This window comes from Bos mutus, chromosome 25, assembly GCF_027580195.1.
Source record: "Bos mutus isolate GX-2022 chromosome 25, NWIPB_WYAK_1.1, whole genome shotgun sequence".
NCBI classification, from domain to species: domain Eukaryota; kingdom Metazoa; phylum Chordata; class Mammalia; order Artiodactyla; family Bovidae; genus Bos; species Bos mutus.
Genome location: NC_091641.1, coordinates 19,287,320 through 19,312,474, shown reverse-complemented (window position 1 = coordinate 19,312,474; position 25,155 = coordinate 19,287,320). Strand labels below are relative to the sequence as shown.

Below are 25,155 nucleotides of genomic sequence, written 5' to 3'. Positions count from 1 at the left end.
ATACTTATTGGCTGTTCCTACATCGTCATTTGTGAATTACCTATTAAAGCCCTTTCCTATTTTTGTTGATGATGGTAATGTTGATTTTGACTTGTTAGAGTTCATTATATATTTTGGATAGAGATCCTTTTTTAGATGGATGTGTTTTAAATATACATACACATATAGGAAAATGTGGTGGTGTGTGTGGTCATTTTGTCACTAAATTGTGACCAACTGTTTGCAACCCTCTGCACTGTAGCCTGCCAGGCTCCTCTGTCCATTGTCCAGGCAAGAATACTGGAGTGGGTTGCCATTTCCTTTTCTAGGGGACCTTCCCAACTTGGGGATCGAAACCTGGTCTCCTGCATTGCAGGTAGATTCTTTACCGACTGAGCCACCAGGGAAGCCCAACATGTAGGAAAGTGAGCTGCCTTGGCACTCTGGGTAAAAAAACCAACTGGCAGCACTGGTATAGGTCTATTTCTGTCTCATCGATCTATTTTTCCACCTTTATGCTGAGACCACACTGTTTTGATTACTTCAGTTTTATAGTGGGTCTTAAAATTAAGTAGTATTAAGCAGTTTTAGTTCTCCAACTTCACTCTTCTTTTGAAGATTTGTTTGGGCTATTTTAGATCCTTTGTGTTTCCATTGTAGAATCAATTGTTAGTTTCTTAAAAAAAAAAAGCTGGCTAGGGTTTTGACTTGGAGTTAGTTAAAAACTTAGCATTATTCAGGTCCATGGCATCCTGTTACTATGTTCTGTGTTATATTAATTACATTTTCTGTTTTTTTTTTTTTGATTGTTGTTAAAAAGTTAGATATGGGACATTACACCAAGGGGACTGACTTGATTCTCCTACTTATTTCACTCTCTGTAAATGTAGGTTCCTTTTCCGTTTACACTTTGCCCACTATTCAATGACTTCTTACAAGCAAGACAGTAGATTGTAGATCATATTACTCCTTGTAAAGTAATTAGATGTTACATGAAGCCAAGAGGCCATGCCAGTAGTCTCCTTTGGGAGGAAACTATCTTGTGAGTCTTCTTAGTTACTCAGACCCAGTTTTTCAGGTAATTGATCCCTTAAGGTCTGCCGATCTACTCAGGAAAGCAGCAAGCTTTCCAGAGTTCCCAAGAAGGAAGCGAATCCAGACTCTGTTTAGGTACAGAGTCTATCAGCCTCAAGACTTTACTTCCTGTCTTCCATTTATAAACCAAGAATGAAACCAACAGGAAATAGAAACCAAAAACTGCAACTAAAAGATGTAAAAGAACAACAATGAATTTAAAAATTAGAGCAGTATCTTAAAGACCACAGGGCTTCCCTGGTGGCTCTGACAGTAAAAAATCTGCCTGCAATGCAGGAGACCTGGGTTGGATCCCTGTATTGGGAAGATCCTCTGGAGAAGGGAATGGCTACCCATTCCAAAAGAACAACAATGAATTTAAAAATTAGAGCAGTATCTAAAGACCCATTCCAGTGTTCAATGCAGGAGACCTGGGTTGGATCCCTGTAATGGGAAGATCCATGGACAGAGGAATGGCTTGTCAGGGTTCTCCTACAGTCCATGGACAGAGGAGCTTGTCGGGCTACAGTCCATGGGGTTGCAGAGTCAGACACAACTGAGCAACTAACTCTTTCACTTAAAGACCACAAGCAGTGTACAGTTAAAATCCCTAACTGAAGAGTTCAGGTTTTTTTAAGCACGAGCCACCTGTTCTTGCTTGGCCCTGTAATAAACCTTTCTCTGCTTAAAAAAAAAAAAAAAGAAAAATGCCAAACTTGAAAAAATTTTTAAAGAAATATTTTAAATTATGTATTTTTTGGCTGTGCTGGGTCTTAGTTGTGGCACAAGGGATCTATTTTTTTAGTTGTGGCATGAGAACTCTTAGTTGAGGCATGTGGGATCTAGTTCTCTGACCAGGGATTGAACCTGGGCTCCCTGCATTGGGAGTGCAGAGTCCTAGCCACTGGACCACCAGGAAAGTCCCCCAAACTTGGAAATTAATGCTGAGAATACTCATTGATTTTTGTTGTTGTTGTTGTTGCAATTGCATATATATGGAATTACATAGCTACATATGCATCTATGGGCTTCTCTCATGGCTCAGCTGGTAAAGAATCTGCAATGTGGGAGACCTGGGTTTGATTTCTGGGTTGGGAAGATCTCCCGAAGGGAATGGCTACCCAATCCAGTATTCTCACCTGGAGAATCCCATGGACTGTGTAGTCCATGGGGTCGCAGAGTCAAACACACCTGAGCAGCTTTCACATACATATACATCTATAAGTAGTTAAACAATACACAAACACACACACACATGACAAATTTGTACTATTTAAGCACCTGAAACATTGGGTGGGCGTGCATGCTCAGTTACTTCAGTTGTGTCCAACTCTTTGCAACCCTATGGACTGTAGCCCTCCAGGCTCCTCTGTCCTTGGGATTCTCCAGGGGAGAATACTGGAGTGAGTTGCCACGCCCTCCTCCAGGGGATCTTCCTGACCCTAAGATTGAACCTGCAACTCCTGTGTTTCCTGCCTTGCAGGCAGATTCTTTACCAGTGAGCCACTGGGGAAGCCCAGAAACGTTGGGGGTGGGGTCTGAATCCACGTGGGTAAGTAGGTTTGTAAGCTGCGTGGGCGCAGGAGGGCCTAGAGGAGCTATCCCACGTTGAAGGTCAGGAAGGGTGGCGGTGAGGAGATACCCCTCGTCCAAGGTAAGGAGCAATGGCTGCGCTTTGCTGGAGTAGCAGTGAAGAGATACCCCACGCCCAAGGTAAGAGAAACCCAAGTAAGACGGTAGGTGTTGCAAGAGGGCATCAGAGGGCAAACACACTGAAACCATACTCACAGAAAACTAGTCAATCTAATCACACTAGGACCACAGCCTTGTCTAACTCAATGAAACTAAGCCATGCCCATGGGGCAACCCAAGACGGGTGGGTCATGGTGGAGAGATCTGACAGAATGTGGTCCACTGGAGAAGGGAATGGCAAACCACTTCAGTATTCTTGCCTTGAGAACCCCATGAACAGTATGAAAAGGCAAAATGATAGGATACTGAAAGAGAAACTCCCCAGGTCAGTTAGGTGCCCAATATGCTACTGGAGATCAGTGGAGAAATAACTCCACAAAGAATGAAGGGATGGAGCCAAAGCAAAAGAATACCCAGCTGTGGATGTGACTGGTGATAGAAGCAAGGTCCGATGCTGTAAAGAGCAATATTGCATAGGAACCTGGAATGTCAGGTCCATGAATCAAGGCAAATTGAAAGTGGTCAAACAAGAGATGGCAAGAGTGAATGTCGACATTCTAGGAATCAGCAAACTGAAATGGACTGGAATGGGTGAATTTAACTCAGATGACCATTATATCTACTACTGCAGGCAGGAATCCCTGCAGTGGCCATCATGGTCAACAAGAAATGGAGTGGCCATCATGGTCAACAAGAGAGTCCGAAATGCAGTACTTGGATGCAATCTCAAAGACAACAGAATGATCTCTGTTCATTTCCAAGGCAAACCATTCAATATCACAGTAATCCAAGTCTATGCCCCAACCAGCAACGCTGAAGAAGCTGAAGTTGAATGGCTCTATGAAGACCTACAAGACCTTTTAGAACTAACACCCAAAAAAGATGTCCTTTTCATTATAGGGGACTGGAATGCAAAAGTAGGAAGTCAAGAAACACCTGGAGTAACAGGCAAATTTGGCCTTGGAATACGGAATGAAGCAGGGCAAAGACTAATAGAGTTTTGCCGAGAAAATGCACTGGTCATAACAAACACCCTCTTCCAACAACACAAGAGAAGACTCTATACATGGACATCACCAGATGGTCAACACCGAAATCAGATTGATTATATTCTTTGCAGCCAAAGATGGAGAAGCTCTATACAGTCAGCAAAAACAAGACCAGGAACTGACTGTGGCTCAAACCATGAACTCCTTATTGCCAAATTCAGACTTAAACTGAAGAAAGTAGGAAAAACCACTAGACCATTCAGGTATGACCTAAATCAAATCCCTTATGATTATACAGTGGAAGTGAGAAACAGATTTAAGGGCCTAGATCTGATAGACAGAGTGCCTGATGAACTATGGAATGAGGTTCGTGACATCGTACAGGAGATAGGGATCAAGACCATCCCTGTGGAAAAGAAATGCAAAAAAGTAAAATGGCTGTCTGGGGAGGCTTTACAAATAGCTGTGAAAAGAAGAGAAGCGAAAAGCAAAGGAGAAAAGGAAAGATAAAAACATCTAAATGCAGAGTTCCAAAGAATAGCAAGAAGAGATAAGAAAGCCTTCTTCAGCGATCAATGCAAAGAAATAGAGGAAAACAACAGAATGGGAAAGACTAGAGATCTCTTCAAGAAAATCAGAAATACCAAAGGAACATTTCATGCAAAGATGGGCTCGATAAAGGACAGAAATGGTATGGACCTAACAAAAGCAGAAGATATTAAGAAGAGATGGCAAGAATACACAGAAGAACTGTACAAAAAAGATCTTTATGACCCAGATAATCACGATGGTGTGATCACTGACCTAGAGCCAGACATCATGGAATGTGAAGTCAAGTGGGCCTTAGAAAGCATCACTATGAACAAAGCTAGTGGAGGTGATGGAATTCCAGTTGAGCTATTCCAAATCCTGAAAGATGATGCTGTGAAAGTGCTGCACTCAATATGCCAGCAAATTTGGAAAACTCAGCAGTGGCCACAGGACTGGAAAAGGTCAGTTTTCATTCCAATCCCAAAGAAAGGCAATGCCAAAGAATGCTCAAACTACCACACAATTGCACTCATCTCACACGCTAGTAAAGTAATGCTCAAAATTCTCCAAGCCAGGCTTCAGCAATATGTGAACCGTGAATTCTGATGTTCAAACTGGTTTTAGAAAAGGCAGAGGAACCAGAGATCAAACTGCCAGCATCCGCTGGATCATGGAAAAAGCAAGAGAGTTCCAGAAAAGCATCTATTTCTGCTTTATTGACTATGCCAAAGCCTTTGACTGTGTGGATCACAATAAACTGTGGAAAATTCTGAAAGAGATGGGAATACCAGACCACCTGATCTGCCTCTTGAGAAATTTGTATGCAGGTCAGGAAGCAAGAGTTAGAACTGGACATGGAACAACAGACTGGTTCCAAATAGGAAAAGGAGTACGTCAAGGCTGTATATTGTCAACCTGTTTATTTAACTTATATGCAGAGTACATCATGAGAAACGCTGGACTAGAAGAAACACAAGCTGGAATCAAGATTGCAGGGAGAAATATCAATAACCTCAGATATGCAGATGACACCACCCTTATGGCAGAAAGTGAAGAGGAACTCAAAAGCCTCTTGATGAAAGTGAAAGTGGAGAGTGAAAAAGTTGACTTAAAGCTCAACATTCAGAAAATGAAGGTCATGGCATCCGGTCCCATCACTTCATGGGAAATAGATGGGGAAACAGTGGAAACAGTGTCAGATTTTATTTTTCTGGGCTCCAAAATCACTGCTGATGGTGATTGCAGCCATGGAATTAAAAGATGCTTACTCCTTGGAAGGAAAGTTATGACCAACCTAGATAGCATATTTAAAAGCAGAGACATTACTTTGCCAACAAAGGTTCGTCTAGTCAAGGCTATGGTTTTTCCTGTGGTCATGTATGGATGTGAGAGTTGGACTGTGAAGAAGGCTGAGAACCGAAGAATTGCTGCTTTTGAGCTGTGGTGTTGGCGAAGACTCTTGAGAGTCCCTTGGACTGCAAGGAGATCCAACCAGTCCATTCTGAAGGAGATCAGCCCTGGGATTTCTTTGGACGGAATGATGCTAAAGCTGAAACTCCAGTACTTTGGCCACCTCATGCGAAGAGTTGACTCATTGGAAAAGACTGATGCTGGGAGGGATTGGGGGCAGGAGGAGAAGGGGACGACAGAGGATGAGATGGCTGGATGGCATCACTGACTCGATGGACATGAGTCTGAGTGAACTCCGGGAGTTGGTGATGGACAGGGAGGCCTGGCGTGCTGAGATTCATGGGGTCGCAAAGAGTCGAACACGACTGAGCGACTGATCTCATCTGATCTGAAAGTAGTCAAGTTAATTTCCGTGAAGGTTCCACAGCTTGAACAAACTACTTAGGGTTGTTTTGAGGGTGCTGTTTGTTTCTGTTTGTCAGGCATGTGAATAACGCCTGGCATGCAGTAAGCACATGGTGAGTCTGTAGAAGTGAAACAAACCAGCCGCTGCCTTGTTCCTGCTAGTCTGAGACAGCAGGGAGGGTCCCTTCCCATTCCCTGAATCCTCTGATGAAGAAATCCCTGTTGGAGGACGTTTCACAACTTTCCATGAATTTTCCAGTATTGCAGTTGACACTCATGCAAATAGCATGGAATCAATAAATGTTTCTTTAATGAATAGGTGGTTGGGCCAGATCATTGTTTCCCATGGGAGGAATATGAGACGGTTTCAGGCGGGAACAGAGATAGATGTTTTAAATGTTAATAGTTACGTATTTGTTACAGTGTGTGTTAGAAGGAAATATTAGGTAGCACCTCAGAGCTGAGTACTAAGAAAATTGAGTTTATTTAAAGACATATTACTTTGGGGAGAGGGTGTGGGGGAGGGAAGGATTGAGAGTTTGAGGTTAGCAGGTACAAACTATTATATATAGGATGGATAAGCAATAAGGTCCTACTGTATAGCCCAGGGAACTGTATTCAGTATCCGGTGATAAAGCATAATGGAGAAGAGTATGAAAACGAATATATTAATAGATATATGTATAGCTGAGTCACTTTGCTGTACAGGAGAAATTAACATAACATTGTAAATCAGCTACACTTCAGTAAAATAAATTTTTGAAAAAGACATATAACTTTGACTAGGTGGTACGTGAGTGTCATGAACATTTTGAAAGCAGTAGTGGATTGAATGAAGATTGAGTGACTCTTTCAGGTCTTTCCAAATCTGAGATTTTTGACTCTTCAATTCTGAGTTTGAAACTTGAAATCACGATATTCAGATGGAAGGGATGTTTTCTGAGTTTGGGAAATGAGTGCAATCATGGACATGACAGCAGGCCTAGGTGCTCAGCACCAGGGAGATCCCTGCTGTTAACATTTCACTATCTACTTTATATGTCTTATGCATTCATTCTAACAAACGTAGGGAGGTCCTGGCCATGTAATCTTGTAGCCTATCTTGTCGACCTGATACTGTAAGTCCAGGTTCAGTGGTCTTATAAAAAAAACCTTTGTGTTCATTCCTAATTATTTCCTGAGGATAAAATCCCGGTAAGTGGGACTGTCGGCCATTGTGTTCACACGTGACTCTGGCTTTTTGTACCTGTTACCACAGGGCCTTGAAGCAAGTTTGGACAGTGGTGCCCTTTCTTCTCATCCCTCTCCAAAGCCAGGTTCTACTGAAAAAGAGTTTTTTGCAGATTTGTTAGGAGCACTACTGCTCTCTGGTTTTGCTTTCATCTTCATTTTGGTTTTTTTTGTGATCATCAGTAAGGCTGAGCTTTTTGTTGGTTCACTGGCCAGTTGCTTCTTTTGTGAATGGTTCATTTTTGTCCTTTACCCATTCTTCAGTGATACTCGTTTTTTCCCTTACTAATGAGTCCTGTATGTTGTAAGGATATTAGCACTTTGTGACTTGTTACACATTATTTTTCTCGTGAAATAATTGGCTTTTATGTTTGTTTATGAAGTCCAAAGTTACTGTCGCTCTTTTTGTATTAATTCAGTTTTGGCTGCACTGGGTCTTTGTCGCTGCTCTCGGGCTCTCTCCAGTTGTGGTGTGCAGCCTTCTCACTGCAGTGGCTTCTCTTGTGGAGCGTGGGTTCTAGGGCACTCGGGCTTCAGTGGCTGCAGCACAAGGTACCAGTTGCATCATGGCCAAACTTACTGTTGCTCTTGTTGTGAAGACAATATTAATTTTTTGGTGGGAAAAATTAATTTAAAAAGAAACAGAATAGCATCATTTAAAAATGGCAGATATTCCTCTCGTTAGTTATTTCATTGCTAAATGTTGACATCTGGTGAGTCCCTTATAGTCAAAGTGGTTCGTCACAGTTCAGTACTATTTTTTTTTTTAACTTTATTTTTTACTTATTTTTAAGTTACTTTTCATTGGAATATAGTTGCTTTACATTGTGGTGTTAGTTTCTACTGTAACAGCAAGATGAATCAGCCTTACATATACATATATCGCCTCCCTTCTGGATTTCCTTCCCACTCAGGTCACCACAGAGCATTAAGTAGAGTTCCCTGTGGTATACTGTAGGTTCTCATTAGTTATTTTATACATAGTATCAACAGTGTGTGTATGTCAGTCCCAGTCTCCCAGTTCCTCCCACCATCTTCCCTTCCCCTGCTTGGTATCCATACATTTGCTCTCTGTGTCTGTGTCTCTGTTTCTGCTTTGCAAATAGGATCATCTCTACCGTTTTTCTAGATTCCACTGCCTGCTGCCAAGTCACTTCAGTCGTGTCCGACTCTGTGTGACCCCATAGATGGCAGCCCACCAGGCTTCGCCATCCCTGGGATTCTCCAGGCAAGAACACTGGAGTGGGTTGCCATTTCCTTACATATATACATTAATACACAATATTTGTTTTTCTCTTTCTGACCTGCTTCATTCTGTGTGACAGTCTCTAGGTCCATCCACATAGGTACAAATGACCCAATTTCATTCCTTTTTATGGCTGAGTAATATTCCATTGTTTATATGTAGCACATCTTTATCTTCTCTGTGATGGACACTTAGGTTGCTTCTGTACTATTTTTTAAAATCGAAGTATAGTTGATTTACATTATTTTCAGGCAGTACAGCTAGGTGATTTCAGTTATGCATGTGTATGTGACAGTACTATCTGAGCCATTCTGTAATGCACATGGTCTTGGATTTTAACTTTTCTGAAATCAGATGTGTCTTAACTCTCAACATTACTTTTGGTCACTGTCAAGTGACATCAGAGGTGTCCTTACCTGTGCAAGCAGACACAGGGTTATTCCTGATGGCATGGCCTGGTTGGAAAGCTGTGACCACAGCCCCCGGTGCTTTAGTCCACCTACCTTTTAAGGCCATTTGAAGAAAGACACAAATCCTATTTGCTGTTGAAAATCATTCCTTAATATCTTCTGATGAGATCAAGAAAGAGCCAGTAGCCAAACTTCCAGGTTGAGGGTCAGCTGCTTGGAAGAAAATCTCAGAGAGAATGTTGGAGATCTCTTAAGAAATGCACCCTTAGGGGCTTCCCTGGTAGCTCAGTGGTTGAGACTCTGCCTGCCAATGCAGGGGACATGGGTTCAATCCCTGATCCAGGAAGATCCCACATGCCATGGAGCAACTAAGCCCGTGTGCACGACTATTGAGCCTGTGTTCTAGAATCCGGGAGCCACAACTACTGAAGCTCGCACGCCTGGAGCCCAGGCTCTGCAACAGGAGAAGCCACTGCAGTGAGAAGCTCCTGCACAACTAGAGAGTGGCATGTGCTTTCTGCAGCCAGAGGCAAGCCGAGAGCAGCAGTGAAGACCCAGCACAGGCAAAATAAATAAATCAACAAATATTAAAGGAAAGAAGTACATCCTCACCAATGCCCTTGGTGACACAGAGGTCAGTATTGTGTGGAAAGGCACAGACATCCTGAAAGTGAGGGCTTAGCCAGCTTACCTCACACTTTTTTCTGTCTGTACAAGACAGAGGGAGATGATGACACTCTGGCCCAATAAAGGAGCTTTTTCAATAATTACAAAAGTAAAATTCTAAGCAATTAAAAAAGAAACATTCGCTGGTAGTGTTTTTTTAATTTATTTTTTCAATCTTGAAATTGATGGTGTCTTAGATATGACGAAATATAGTCTACGTTTTATGAACCTCTTGCCGTGCCCAGTTCTTTTGGTTTTGTTTTTTTTTTTTTCCAGCCGCCCTATGCAGCCTGTGGGATCTTAGTTCCGCTGCATTGGGGGTGTGGAGTCTAACCGCTGGACCATCAGGGAAAGTCCCCTAGTTCCTGTTATAGATGACTGGTTGGTACTGATTGTGTAGGTGACTGTTACCTGCTCAGCTGCCTTGGCGGCCTGTAGATCCTGAATCACGGTGCTCACCTCCCTTCGGACTTCCCAGGAGCAGCGCCCAGCAGCGCCCTCTTCTTTCCTCTTGCCAGCAGTGTGTTAGTCTTTTTATCTTGGCTGCTCTCCCAGGCTAAGCTGTGAGATCCTTTTTAACTCCGAGGCATGGTAACCACTGGCAGTCATCTGGATTTGAGGACTGGGGAGAGACATGTGATGGTAACCTTAGGAAGCAGGAGTCATGGGAACTAGTGATCAGGGGTCCTTGGGTTATGTCCATGTGTCTCCCCAAGTGATTGGGGGGAGGTCCTTGGCTTGTGTCCATGCCTCGCCCCACCTTTTTGTACTGCCAGACATCACTGACCACGCCCCATGTGCTGTGGGGATCCATCCCAGGCTCCTGCCAGGCCCTGTATGACCTGAGTCTGCTCTCTCCAACCTCCTCTCCAGTTTCTCCTGTTTTCTTACTCTCCTCCAGCCCTCCCTATTTCCTGCTTCCACATTCCACATCCACCCCCACCCCCGAGCGTTTCTCCCTGCAGTTCCTCCTGTCTTGAATGCCTTTTGCACAGCTGCCCTTCCCTAATTCTCTAGGACTCAGCTCAGCCATGCCCTGTAAGAGAGGCTTTCCCTTTAACCTCTACTATAGCTCCTCCATTCACCATATAATTACTTCCCTCGTTTGTCGTGATCTCTCTCTGTCGCTTCTCTGTTTTGTTCACCACTGTAATCCAATGCCCGGCACTTAGCAGACAACAAATACTGCTAGACTCTCAATAAACATTGCTGGACTGAATCAATAGTATTAAATCGACTGATAATGCAGAGTTGGAAGGAATAGAAACTGCTCCTTGTTATCCAAGAGGCCACTAATGACTCCAGCAGGGAACACTTAGAGGGAGGCAAATTGATCGGCTTTTCAGCAGTTTGAGCTTCTTGGTGGTGGGGCGAGTGCCTTCTCTGTGGGGAGTAGTCAACAGTGGTTCTGTATTGTCAACAGGATTCTTGCCCTGGATGTGGGGCAGGAACAGTTTGACCTGTATTCTCATCACATCTACATCATCTACCCATCTTGCTGCAACTGCACATATGACTTTTACCACTAGATGGCGAGAAATGATTCCTAAATCAGTGTTTCTTTTTTCTTTTTCTTTTTGGTAATTGTTTGCTTGTGGTATCTTAGTTCCCCAACCAGGGATTGAACCTATGTCTGTTGCAGTGGAAGCTCAGAGTTGCAAGTCTACCGCTGGACCGCCAGGGAGTTCTCAAGAACACTTTTTTCAGAGGGCTTATATACCCAACACACATTGAAACAAAAGTTTCACAAAAACAGCCCTGACTTCTCCAAGATAGTATGATGCTGCTATTTTCTGCTTTACTGTGTTCTACTTCATTTTTTAAATGGAGATTTGCAAACTATTACATTGATTTTGTGATATGAATGGGTCACAACTCATTGTTCAAAAAGCACTACTTTTATTGGCTGAGATTCGTGCCTTAGTTCCCCAATCAGGAATTGAATCCTCGCCTTGAGCAGTGAAGTCCTCAATACTGGCTACTGCTGCTAAGTCGCTTCAGTCGTGTCCGACTCTGTGCGACCCCATAGTCAGCAGCCCACCAGGCTCCCCCGTCCCTGGGATTCTCCAGGCAAGAACACTGGAGTGTGTTGCCATTTCCTGCTCCAATGCATGAAAGTGAAAATCGAAAGTGAAGTCTCTCAGTCGTGTCCGACTCTTCACAACCCCATGGATTGCAGCCTACCAGGCTCCTCCGTTCATGGGATTTTCCAGGCAAGAGCACTGGAGTGCGGTGCCATTGCCTTCTCCACCTAAGCACTGGACCTCCAGGGAATTCCTGAGAATCACTGTTTTAGACAACTGAGCAACTTTGCTTTGTAAAACTCGGTATGCTGTTCTCCTTGGACAGTCTGGGCTTTTAGCAAATTGTGTTCCTTAGTATTTTGGGTGTTTCTCATATGTGCTTCCTTGAGAATGCCTTTGGATGTGCAGACATGGGTGCAGGAGACTGGGGGGCATGTTTGTCCAGACTTCAGCAGCTGTTGCCATTAAGGCAGCAGTAAGCCTTGTTGGTAGGGGCTTCCCAGGTGGCGCAGTGGTAAAGAATGTACCTGCCAGTGCAGGAGACTCAGGAGACATGGGTTTGATCCCTGTGTTGGGATGATCCCCTGGAGTAGGAAATGGCAACCCACTCCAGTATTCTTGCCTGGGAAATCCCATGGACAGAGGAGCCTGGTGGGGCTACAGTCAATGGGGTCACAAAGAACTGGACATGACTGAGCGACTGAGCCCATAAACCTTGTTGGTAGGTATGAAGAAAAGAAAAGATGTAATTTGTGCATCTGGGAGCTTAGAACTTAATTGGGTGACACCACACACACACACACACACACACACACGCTCTAAGTGTCAGCTTACTTACCAGGCAATGTGGAGTGGATGTATCATGCAGGATATCACTTAGGATGCTTAAGGTTGTAAGTAACAGAAGCCTGACTCAATTTGATGTAAGTGGTAAAGACATTTATTATCTCACTAAATTTTCCTTGTGTGGTAGAGAAGGCTCTGGGCCCCTGGGGGGTGTGGTATGGCCCTAGAGATCCAGATTCCTTCCCTGACTTCTCATTTATCCTGAGGCTGGTTCCACTTATGTTTGCCAGGAGATTTCCAATGGTAATCAGGGCTTTAGCTCCCAGGCTTGGAACACAGCGTCTATCATTGCTTGTAGTGTAGACTAGGGTTGAGAACCTTTAGGCTACCCTGGCACTTTCCAAGTTGTAGCTGCTTTATTTGTTCCTGGTTTCTCCACTACAGCCTCCTTAAGGGACATGAAAGGACTGACAGAGTCAGGAGAAATACTTTGGTAGTTACTAGTGATATTTGCTATTTATTTTTGGGTCTCCCTTCCCCTGGACACAAAACTCTTGTTTGGACAGAGTTACCTGACTAGCTCCGGCCAGGGAGTTTGCTGTGTGAATAAATGTTCAAAGAGCTGTATGAGATATGAGGTGAGCTTAGTTGCTGTTTCAGTCAGTTCAGTTCAGTTCAGTCGCTCAGTCTGTCCGACTCTTTGCGACCCTATGGACTGCAGCACACCAGGCCTCCCTGTCCATCACCAACTCCCGGAGCTTGCTCAAACTCATGTCCATCAAGTCGGTGATGCCATCCAACCATCTCATCCTCTGTCGTCCCCTTCTCCTTCTGCCTTCAGTCTTCCCCAGCATCAGGGTCTTTTCCATTGAGTCAGTTCTTTGCATCAAGTAGTCAACGTATTGGAGTTTCAGCTTCAGCATCAGTCCTTCCAATGAGTATTCAGGACTGATTTCCTTTAGGATTGACTGGTTGGAACTCCTTGCAGTCCAAGGGACTCTTAGGAGTCTTCTCCAATACCACAGTTCAAAAGCATCAGTTCTTTGGTGCTCAGCTTTCTCTATAGTTCAGCTCATATCCAAACATGACTACTGGAAAAACCATGGCCTTGACTAGACGGACCTTTGTCAGCAAACGTTTCTGTTTCATAGATAGGTTCATTTGTGTCATAGTTTAGATTCCACTTGTTAGTGATATCACGTGCTGTTTATCTTTCTTGTTCTGACTTTCGCTTATTATGATAACCTCCAGTTGCATTATTTGGCCAGAGATGAATCTTTGGATCCTTGACCTGGTTCCTGGGAACTTGCCCATGGAACCTGGCCTGACCCTTCTCTCTAATCACCTGTTTCCTTTTTCATCTCTTTCAGGTTTGCAGTGAGCATTGGCTACTGGCAGGACCCTTACATCCAGCATTTGGTGAGACTCTCTAAAGAGAGGAAGGCACCTGAAATTAACCGAGGCAAGTGCCCAGCTCCCTTCCCTACATCTCATGAATCCCTGGGGTTCTAGGAATTCATTCTTAAAAAGAGAGTTCTGGGGTGTACTATCTCCACCAGAGTGCTCGTTTCCCAACTTCCACACCAGCACAGTGTGTTATGAAACTTTTAATCTTTATTCCCCTGCTGCTGCTAAGTCACTTCAGTCGTGTCTGACTCTGTATGACCCCATAGACGGCAGCCCACCAGGCTCCCCTGTCCCTGGGATTCTCCAGGCAAGAACACTGGAGTGGGTTGCCATTTCCTTCTCCAAAGCAGGAAAGTGAAAATTGAAAGTGAAGTCGCTCAGTTGTGTCCGACCCTCAGCTACCCCATGGACTGCAGCCTTCCAGGCTCCTCCGTCCATGGGATTTTCCAGCCAAGAGTTCTGGAGTGGGGTGCCATTGCCTTCTGGTACATGAAAAATGGTGTTTTACATTCCTCTTATTTTAAGGTGTGGTTGAAACTCATTATTCTGTGTTTAAAAGCCACTTACATGTCTTTTACTGAGAGCTGTCTGTTCATATAGGGGGTTATTTTTGTTGTTGTTGCCCTCTTTTGTTAGTAACACTGTTAGGTTCCGCAAGTAATTTCCAGCAAGGAAGTCAAAGGATTTGAGACAGGAATGTGACTTAGTTGCAGCCAGATTGAAAAATTGACCACTGACCATGATTCTTGTAGGTAGGGGAATCTTGGCCCTAAACATGGGTCCTGTAGGTGGGCTCTGTAAGAACTGCAAAGAAATGTGTAAATAGTGGTTCCTAAAGAGCAGGACTTGGTAGTTAACGTTGAACTGAGGGTAGAATTGGGCAGCAGTTAGCCTGGGCGAGGCCTGGCCAAGAGGCCTTCCTGAAGCCCGCCTCTGCCGCTGTCCAGATGGATTTCCCAGGGAATGTTCTGGAGGCAGGCAGCCGCTCTTCTTCGTAGCCCTGGGCCGTGTGGCAGCCTCCTTCCTTCTTCCCCTCCCGGGTCCACATGTCTAGACTGGGGACCTCCAGCCCAGGAGGAGAGCACTCCCCAAAGATCTGAGGTGAGGACATTGTTTCCTCAAATTGAATCCATTGCGGATAATGTTCTGCAGAATACAATAAAGATGATTTACTAGAGGCATTTCCCTAGCAGTCCAGCGGTTAAGACTCCATGCTTCTTCCACTGCAGGGAACATGGATTCGAGCTCTGATTGGGGAACTAAGATCTTGCATGGTTCACGGTGCAGCCAAAAAAAAAAAAGGTGATTTACTAGAAAAATAAAATGTAAACACAAGCCCAAAGTATTTGTTTGTTTATAAGTCATGTAGGGGTTATCAATTGATTAGTTATTTGGCCGAACCAAACAGCTTTGTGGGTTCTTAGTTCCCTGCCCAGGGATCGAACTCTGGTCCCTGGCAGTGGAAACACAGAGTCCTAACCACTGGACTGTTAGGGAATCCCTCAAAATATTTATCAGCACATTCACTAAAATTTGTCTGTCAAATGACAAAGTTTCTGAATACTACTCTCAAATTTTGCTCTTAAAGCATTTGCACCTTGAATATCAGGCCATTAGAACAGATAGCCGCTATCTTCCTGTCTCCCTTCTGGGTTTCCCATCTCCTCTGTTCCAGCTCCTCACCCTAGAGCTTAACAAGTCCATTAATTAGGCCACCACTTGCTGGTATCTCTGCTTCCCCGCTTCGCCACCCTCACCTTGGTGATGCCATTTTGTAAACACAGAGGCTGTAACCCACACAGGATGGAGGTGAAAGGAACAAGATAAGAATCATGGCTCTCCTTGCTTTGACATTCATCTGCCCAATTCCCTGACCTAAAAATGTTATTTTCCATGTGTGCTCAGTCCCTGAATCGTGTCCAACTCTTTGGGACCCTATGGACTGTAGCTTACCAGGCTTTGTCCATGGGATTCTCTGGGCAAGAATACTGGGGGTGGGTTGCCATGCCTTCCTCCAGGGGATCTTCCTAGCCCAGGGATCAAACCAGCATCTCCTGCTTCTCTTGCATTGCAGACAAGTTTTAGCAGAGTACTCATTAACTTCCCCTGGAGCCGTGAAAAAGCACCTTTCCAAGAGGACATTTGGATCTTGATAAAAGACACTTTTATCAAGACACTTTTAAAAGTGTCTTGATAAAAGATACTCGTCTTTCCTAAGTAACAGGACAGGGCATTTTATTTTTCTTAAACTACCATTAAGTAGTTTATACTTATTTTGGTCTGATCAGCTTTTTTTTTTCCTTAAAAGAAGAATTTGGATATCATTATTTCTCCTGACCTGAAGAAGGGCACAGTGTTGTTCTGCTCTCCCTAGCACTGTGGGCTTTGCATGGATTATTCCTGTCGTCACCACGTGATAGCTTGCTTCTCTGTCTGTCACTTAGGATATTTTGCTCGAGTCCATGGCGTCAGTCAGCTTACAAAGGCATTTCTACGGAAGACAGAATGTAATTGTCAAATTCTAAATCTTGGGGCCGGGATGGATACCACCTTCTGGATGTTAAAGGTAAATTTCCCCCCTTCTCTTCAGTTGTTTTAATTTAGTTTACTGAAGATGTTCACCTGGTTCAAAAACTTGAAAAAAGAGATTAAAATGGGGTGGGAGCCTGTCTCCCATCCCTCACAACTTCCATCAGCTCTGTACTTTATCCCACCAGGGCCCTAGTGAAGATATGTGGGTTGTTGCTCACATTTTGCTGCCACAAACAGGGTTATAATACAATTCCTTGGGTACATTTTCCTCTGCATGTGTGGAAATGTATCAGAGAAAGAATTCTATCAGTAGAACTGCTGAGACAAAAGAACATATGTGTTTGTAATTTTGATGAGAACTGAAGATTTTATTGTTAGAATAACAGTGTCTTTGGTAGTAACACTGGGAGATTTGCAAGACTGGGTAAAGATAACATGATCCAAAGCCTTTTTGAAGTCATTCTCTAATTTGATTCCTCACCTGTTCTGTTTGGGGTTGTTCAAGGGCAGGTGTGATTACACTCACTCACAGGTAAAGGAAACTTGGGTCTGGTTAGTGGCAAACCCAGGGCTGAAGTTGTGGTCTTTGATTCCTAGACTGGATTTTATCACCAAACCTTTTCCCTACAAATATCTCACTGATGGCATTTTCCTTTCTTCTTTTTTTTTTGGTAGGTTTGTACAGGTTTTTCTTGGTTCTTCTATCTGGTGGCAGTAATGGGTATGTGCATTCTCCAGATTTCTTGCAGACAGAGAGCAAGATAAATCAGAGGGTATAACATAACTCAACCTGCATTATCTGTTTTGTCCCCATCACCTGATAAGAAGGTCTTTGGTCATAAGAACTCTCAACCTTCCTCTTACTCAAAAATCAGTGGCCTCAACATGGCCCTGGTGTTAATCATTTGCCGCTGCATTCTTCCTTCTGGATAAGATAACTGATATTTATGACTGCTTTTTTTTTTTAATCTATTTATTTATGGCTGTGCTGGGTCTTCGTTGCTGTGCAGGCTTTTCTCTAGTTGTGGCAAGTGGGGACTCCTGTCGGGATGCAGGGCCTGGGCCTCTCATTGTGGGGGCTTCTCGTTACAGAGCATGGGTTCTAGGGCACAGACTCAGGAGTTGTGGCATGTGGGTCAGTAGTTGCGGCTCCCGGGCTCTAGAGCACAGGCTCAATAGCTCCCGCTCTGTGGCACGTGGGATCTTCCCAGATCAGGGATTGAACCTGTGTCTCCCGCATTGGCTGGCAGATTCTTCACCACTAAGCCACCAGGGAAGTCCCTATGAAGTGTGGTTACACATACATGACCTCAGGAATTAACATGAGAGCTCTGTTGGAGGAGCTCACACAGATGGGGAATACCAGGTTTTGGAAGTTGTTCCCCCAAATTGGACAGCTAGTGGCACTGGGATGTGCACCAACATTGGCCTGCAGCTCGTCGAACTCCCGATTCCTTCCTCTTTCCTCTGCACGCAGCCCTGTGGTCGCGTGAGGGGTCTTTTCTTTGTGTTAGTTGTGCCCCTATAACACTGTGACCCTGGTGTGGTGGAAGCGACTGGAACAGAAGGCAGTGTAAAAGAGTGTGTACCGCTGGCATTAATACGGGCTGCTGGAGAGATCCCTCCTTTGACCTGATACCCTTTGGACTTGGCCATTTTTTTTTTTCTTTTACCCCCATCTGGTAGGTGGGTTAATCATTAATAAATCTGAGATTTTAATTTCTGAGCAAGGTACACGGAGGCATATGCACCCCTTGCAAGAAACAAAGACAAGGAGCTTCCCCAGTGGCTCAGTGAATAAGAATCTGCCTGCCAAATAAATGCACGAGACACGGGTTCAATCCATGGTTCGGGAGGATCCCCCGTGCCACCGAGCAGCTAAGCCCATGGACCCCAACTATTGAGCCTGTGCTCTAGAGCCCAGGAGCCCCAGCCACTGAGCCCATGTACCGCAACTACGGAAGCCTGCCTGCCCAGAAGCCTGTCCTACGCAACAAGAGAAGACACAGCAACCAGAGAGTAGACACGGCACGCTGAAACCAGAGAAAAGCCGCACAACAGTGAAGACCCAGCACAGCCAAAAATAAGTAAAATTATTAAAAGAAAAAGAGGCGAGAAAGGGGACTAGCTCAGGGCATCAAAGTCCTATGTGGAAATTTGGAAATCAGTGTAATTATTTGATAATTATATTGATCTGAAGAATTTTTTTAAAAAAATCTTAAGTTCTTCTTTTTAAGACAAATATTATCTTATTTGCTCCCTTAGAGCAAAGGTTTCACAGGCCAAATCCAGCCTGCCACCTGTTTTTGTGAATAAAGTTTTATTGGAATACAGCCATGCACATTTATTTACCTCTTACCTATGGCTGCTCTGGTACTTGGAGCAGGGCTGAGTAGTTACGACAGAGATCTTCAGGTCTGCCAAGGCTAAACTGCTTACTTTCTTGCCAGAAAGTTTGCTAATCCCTGTTTTAGAGCTGTATGTGCCTCCATAAAAGAGCAGGGAGATCTTGTCCATTGATTGTGGTATCTCGGGCTCTTTCCACCTGGGATGGCGCCCCCAGCTGCCCCAGCAGAGGCTCAGCTGCAAGTCACAGGCTTTCTGGAGCCACAACCATGTGAGCTCAATACTGTATAATCTCAGGGGCTCACGATTGAACAGTCACAGATGCCCATCTTTCAGGCAGCAGGCAAGAACAGGGAAAGTTGATCTTGTCATGAGGCAAAAATAAAGGGTAAGTGAAACCCTGTAAGGGTCCTCAGTTCTTTTTTTAAATTATTTTTTAATTGGAGTATAATTGCTTTACAATGTTGTGTTAGTTTCTGCTGTACACAGTGAATCAGCTATGCTGTGCTTAGTCCCTCAGTCGTGTCCAGCTCTTTGCAACACCAGGGACTATCGCCTGCCAGGCTCCTCTGTCCATGGGATTCTCCAGGCAAGAATACTGGAGGGGCTTGCCATGCCCTCCTCCAGGGGATCTTCCCAATCCAGGGATTGAACCCAGGTCTCCCATACTGCAGGCGGATTCTTTACCATCTGAGCCACCAGGGAAGCCCAAGTGAATCAGTGTACATATATCCCCTCCCTCTTGAGCCTTCCTCCCCCTCCTCCATCCCACCTTTCTATGTCATCACAGAGGGGCCTTGGTTCTTTGTAGCCCTTGGATTCTGTTTCTGCCCAACCAGAGGGTCGGGTGTGGATAGAAAGCAGTCTCGATTTTGGCCACCCGTGAAGCAGTTGATCACGTTGGATCTTTGAGGAACCCCCCTTCTTCGTGGCTGTTCCTGGCTGCCTCCCAATGGCCATGCTCAGCTTTGGGTGTCTCCCTGCCTCCCGTGCCCTGTGAGCTACTTGGGAGTGGTGTCGGAAGAGCCACAGAGAATTGCAGAATGAAAAGTTGAAGCATCACTTGCCAGAGCCATTTTGCCCCTTTCTGAAAGCTAAGAAAGAGGATGGCTGTTTGTTAAAATCTCCTGGTGTGCCTTTTAGAAACTTTCTTTTGACAGTGATCCCCTATTCAGAATTCTTAGGAGGATCAAGTGCCCGAGTGCCTGTGAAAGCTCTTTAAAAAGTACGAAGTGATGTAGGACTCTATGCTGTCCTTCATTTATTTGCTTTGGATTGTCCGTGTGGTGTTCTGGAATTTTAGGCCTTTTTTCTTTTAGTAGCTTTTTTGACTGCACTGGGTCTTCACTGCTGCACACAGGCTTTCTCTAGTTGCAGTGTGCGGACTTCTCATTGTAGTGACTTCTCTTGGTCCAGAGCACAGGCTCTAGAGCACCGGCTCAGTAGCTGTGGTGCATGGGCTCAGTAACCCCATGGCACGTGGAATCTTGCTGGATGAGGGATTGAACCTGAGTCCCCTGCCTTGGCAGGCAGATGCTTAACCTCTGGAACACCAGGGAAGTCCCAGTTTTAGAGTGTTCTTCTTGCTCCGTACCTTGTGAGTACAAATTCTTGAGAGGTGTTGTAGAATTTCTTAGCAGAAGTCATTTCGGTGTATCCTTTTAACATATCCTCTGAACATCTTCAGACAGCTTTTACCTAGCCCTGCTCTGCAGTCCTGCAGCAGCTGTGTGTTGCAATTCCAGGAGTGAACAGCTGAGGGTGGGTGAGCCCAGGTCTCCTCTGATGGCAGGAAACCATCTCATCCCTTTGTTTTCTTTTTCTTCCTTCTTCCTTCCCTCTCCTTCTTCCTCCTTCCGTCTTCTTCCCCTCCTTCTCCCAAACCAGATCCCCTGAAATTTTAACTGAGGACCCTTTTCCATGTGGGCGGATCTCCTCATTCTGTTCTTGCCCTTAGGGGTCGCCTTCCCACCGGGAAGTGCGTGCTCGTGGTTTCTGCCCCCATCACTCCGTCCTTGGGCAGGTCTGCTCCCACTTCCTACCTGTCCTCCGTCTCTCACTTGCTGCTGCTGTTCAGTTGCTAAGTCGCGTCCGACTCTTTCTGACCCCTTGCACTGCCCCACGCCAGGCTCCCCTGTTCTTCACTGTCTCCAGTTTGCTCCACTCTTCTCCAGTAGTATATTGGACACCTTCCGACCCGGGGGGCGGGGGCTCATCTTCCGGTGTCACATCTTTTTGCCTTTTCATATTGTTCATGGGGTTCTTGCAGCAAGAATACTAGAGTGGTTTGCCATTCTCTCTTCCAGTGGATCGTGTTTTGTCTGAACTCTTCACTTTGACCTGTTCGTCTTGGGTGACCCTGCATGGCATGGCTCATAACTTTACTGAGTTTCATAAACCCCTTCACCCACAACAAGGCGGTGATCCATGAAGGGGCCATCTCTCATTACTGTCTTCATAAATGGTACTCTTACCTGCCGGATCGCTTAAGTCAGAAACAAGGGTATCATCCTTACCCCACCTTTTTGTTTGTCCTATTCTACACCAAAGAAGCCCCCACCAGGCTCTGGATATCAGCCCCTTTCTGGGTATGTTGGCCAGGTTGTGGGGCGCCTTGTTTCTTGCTAAGTCTTAGGGTATGACGAGCTGCTACAGGCAAATGGGGGTGGTGTTTTGTCTTCACAGCTGAAGATGGATCTGAGAAGTACAGTTGAATTACAGTGTGTTACAGCAGAGTGACTCAGTTATACATATATGTCTTTTCCCTTAGAGCTTATAATGAAATATTTAGTATAGTCTGCTATACAGTAGGTCCTTGTTTGTTATTTTCTATATAGTAGTGTGTATATGTGGGCTTCCCTGATAGCTCAGCTGGTAGAGAATCCACTTGCAATGCAAGAGACCCTGGTTTGATTTCTGGGTCGGGAAGATCCCCTTGAGGAGGGCATGGCAACCCACTGCAGTATTCTTGACTGGAGAATCCCATGGACAGAGGAGCCTGGCGGGTTATGGTCCAGAGGGTCGAAAAGAGTCAGATTTGCCTGAGTGACTAAACACACAGCAGTGTGTGTGTATATATATGTATGTGTGTGTGTATATATATATAATTGCCAATTTATCCCTCCCTTCTTTCCCCTTTGATAACAATAAGTTTGTTTTCTGTGTCTGTGGGTCTGTTTCTGTTTTGTAGATAAGTTCATTTGTATCATTTTTTTTTAGATTCCATATATAAGTGATATCATATAATTTGACATAATATTATGTTAGTTTCATAGTATTATTACATAGTGATCTCATATTTGCATAGATTTGTATACATGTGTGTGTTTAGTCGCTTAGTCTTGTCCGACCCCATGAACTGTAGCACACCAGGCTCCTCTGCTCATGGGATTTTCCAGGCAAGAATACTGGATTGGGTTGCCATTTCCTCAAGGGATCTTCCTGGCCCAGGGATTGACCTGAATCTCCTGTGCCTCTAGAATTGCAGGCGGTTTCTTTACCTCTGAGCCACTAGGGAAACCTATTTGCATACATTTGGGGCTAAGTTATTGATTGGACGGGGAGGAGAAGCTGGAGAGAATTCTAGCACAACCAGTAGGTTGACTGGATGGGGTATAACCACTGACTAAGCTAGAAAAAGGAAAAGAGGGAAGCAGGGCTGTGTGTGTGTATTTCACACTTTTTAAAATTGTAGCCACAGTAAAAAAAAAAAAAACAACTGTACACTCCTAGCCAGGACCTAAATCTATGTACATATGTCTGTACACACAAGATATAAGGACACCCATGATGCTTACTAAGGGCAGGCCCCATTCCAAGTGTTACTCATGCGTTTCTTCTTTAATCCTCACAACTCTATGAGGTGTTAATCATTTTCCCTACTTTTCAAATAAGGAAACATTGGCCCAGGGATTTTAGTGGCTGTCCCAAGGCCTTACAGCAAACAAGTGGTGGAGTGGGGATTGGAACCTTTCGCCCATGTCCGGGCTCCAGCGTACCTGCTGTTTACCACCCCACCCCACCCCACTATATATCACAGAAAAATGCTGACCCTAATTCCATGTGAAATTTTCTGATGTATATTACTTTATTTTATTTCACCCCCAGTCTGCTGGTTACAACCCACCACATTGGTTTCTTGACCCTCTCTAATAGGTGTCAAGCTGCGTTTTTGAGAAATACTTCTCCTGTCCTCCTTCCAGACTACCTCTTAACATCCCTGTGACCATTCTCCTGGTTCAGACTCCCCGTCACTTCTCTCTTGGACGACTACAATAATCTCCTTTTCCCCTCCATCCGTTCTTGATGCTGAGACCAAGTAAATTGGAGAGACCATTTCTGACTATATCATTCCCCTGATTTTAATTTATTTTGTATTTTGACCACTCTTTGAGGCATGTGGGATCTTCGTTCTCCCAACAGGGACCAAACCCTTGCTCCCAGCAGTAGAAGTGTGAGTCTTAATCACTGGACTGCCAGGAAAGTCCTCATTACCCTGATTTTAAATCCTGAAGCACCGCCATTGTTCTTTGGGCCCCTAGGACTTGGTACGTGAAAGTGATCGGTGAATGTATGAATAATAATTATATAAAAATTGCAGGTGTGCTCAGTCATGAAGTCGTGTCCCATGGACTGTAGCCCACCAGGCTCTTCTGTCCATGGGATTTCCCAGGCAAGAATACAGGAGTGGGTTGCTGTTTCCTTCTCCAGGGGATCTTCCTGACCCAGGGATCAAATCTGTGTCTCCTGCATTAGCAGGCAGGCTCTTTACCACTGAGCCACCAGGGAAACCTTGTATAAGGATTACTCTCTGTTTTTTTTTTCTCAGGATGAGGATCTTCTACCAAGAAAATATTTCGAAATCGACTTTCCGATGATAGTCACGAGAAAGCTGCACAGCATCAAGTAAGTGTGGCTTTGGCCAGAAGCAAGAGCCTGGTGGGCTTCAGAACCAGCTCCTGGGAGACCGCGGGTCTGGATGTGGGAAACCTCATGTTTCATCCCCTCCCTACTCTCTTTCTTGCCCCAGGACCCTCATTCCAATGTATTGTGCAGTCAACAGGAAATACACCGTCCTTTGTGGCTCTTCTCTCTGTTTATGTAATTCCCCTGAACATTAACAAAAAAGTGACTTACAGTAGATTAGTAATCTGAATTTAAAAAAATTTTTGGATAGTTGATTAGCAGTGTTGTATATTAATCTGAATTTTGGTGTTTATTTTGCTTACTTCTTTATCCCTACGATATAGAAAGATGCCTGGCCCCAGAATAGATATGTAGTAAAATTCTTTTTTTTAAAAAAGCAACAGCATATATATATACATTTGTGTGCTGAGTCTTGGTTGCTGTGTAGGCTTTCTCTGGTTGTGGCAAGCAGGGGCTACTCTCTAGTGTTCTGAGGGCTTCTCATTCTGGTGGCTTCTCTTGTTGCGGCGCACAGGCTCTTGGGCAGTCAGACTTCAGTGGTTGTGGCACTCGGGCTTAGTGGAATCTTCCTGGACCAGGGATCGAACCCACGTCCCCTGCATTGTCAGATGAATTCTCAACCACTGGACCATCAGGGAAGTCCAGAATTTTTTGAATGAATGAATGGGAGGCTGAAGTTACAGTTACTATGTAAGAGATGTTACAGGGGCCATTCTGAGTTCAGTTTTCAAGGAATTTGCCAAGTTGTAAGTGGTGAGTTTGCTAATCTTTGCCAAGAGTTTTTCTTTGCCTACCCCCATGTTAAATGCTTCACTTGGATGGTCCTCCTCAGTCCTCAGAGCCTACTTGTAAATTAAGTGGTATCGTTGACCCCTTTCTACAGGATGAGAAAACTGAGGCTCAGAGAAGTTTAGTTAATTTGCCTAAAGTCACCCAGAAAGGCGTGGAACTGAAATTTAAACCCTGACTTCAAGACCAAGGTTGAGGTTTTCCAACAGTTATAACCTACGGGTCCACTCTCCTTTTTATAGTGGTCATATAAATAAAATCCCAATTCTTAACATTTAACCAAATTTTTGATAAGCACAAAAGTTTCTGCTTATCCTTTAGAGATGTCTGATTCTTTAGACATCCAGAGAGAATTGGAGGTCATTTTCAAACTTTATTCTTTTAGTTTATCCTTGTATCTTTTGCCACTGCAGGAGACGCAAGAGACACGAGTTTGATCCCTCAGTCGGAAAGATCCTCTGGAGGAGGAAATTGCAACCCGCTCTAGTATTCTTGACTGGAAAATAACATGGACAGAGGAGACTGGAGGGTTACAGTCCAAGGGGTCACAAAGAGTCAGACATGACTGTGTGCACACACACATGAAAATAAGTTTTTTTACCCTTTCTACATATAAAATTATATCTACATTAAATATGCTTTGAAGGTGCTGTACTATAATTCTGATGCTCTGGGAACACTACGAAGTGTGACTAAATACAAAGTGTGACTAA

The 25,155-nt window shown here is 44.5% G+C and overlaps 1 protein-coding gene and 1 non-coding gene across 2 annotated transcripts in view; one reads left to right on the top strand and one right to left on the bottom strand.

Annotated features, from left to right (window-relative positions):
• LCMT1 (leucine carboxyl methyltransferase 1) overlaps positions 1-25,155 on the top strand; it is a 75,068-nt gene that overhangs the window by 14,140 nt on the left and 35,773 nt on the right. The window contains exons 2-4 of the mRNA XM_005889364.3: positions 13,813-13,904; positions 16,294-16,415; positions 23,556-23,632. Coding sequence (XP_005889426.1) covers positions 13,813-13,904; positions 16,294-16,415; positions 23,556-23,632 — 291 coding nt within the window. The remainder of the gene's footprint in view (positions 1-13,812; positions 13,905-16,293; positions 16,416-23,555; positions 23,633-25,155) is intronic.
• Positions 1,900-1,971, bottom strand: TRNAG-CCC (transfer RNA glycine (anticodon CCC)). Its single transcript has one exon. It is a non-coding gene; the product is annotated as a tRNA-Gly (tRNA).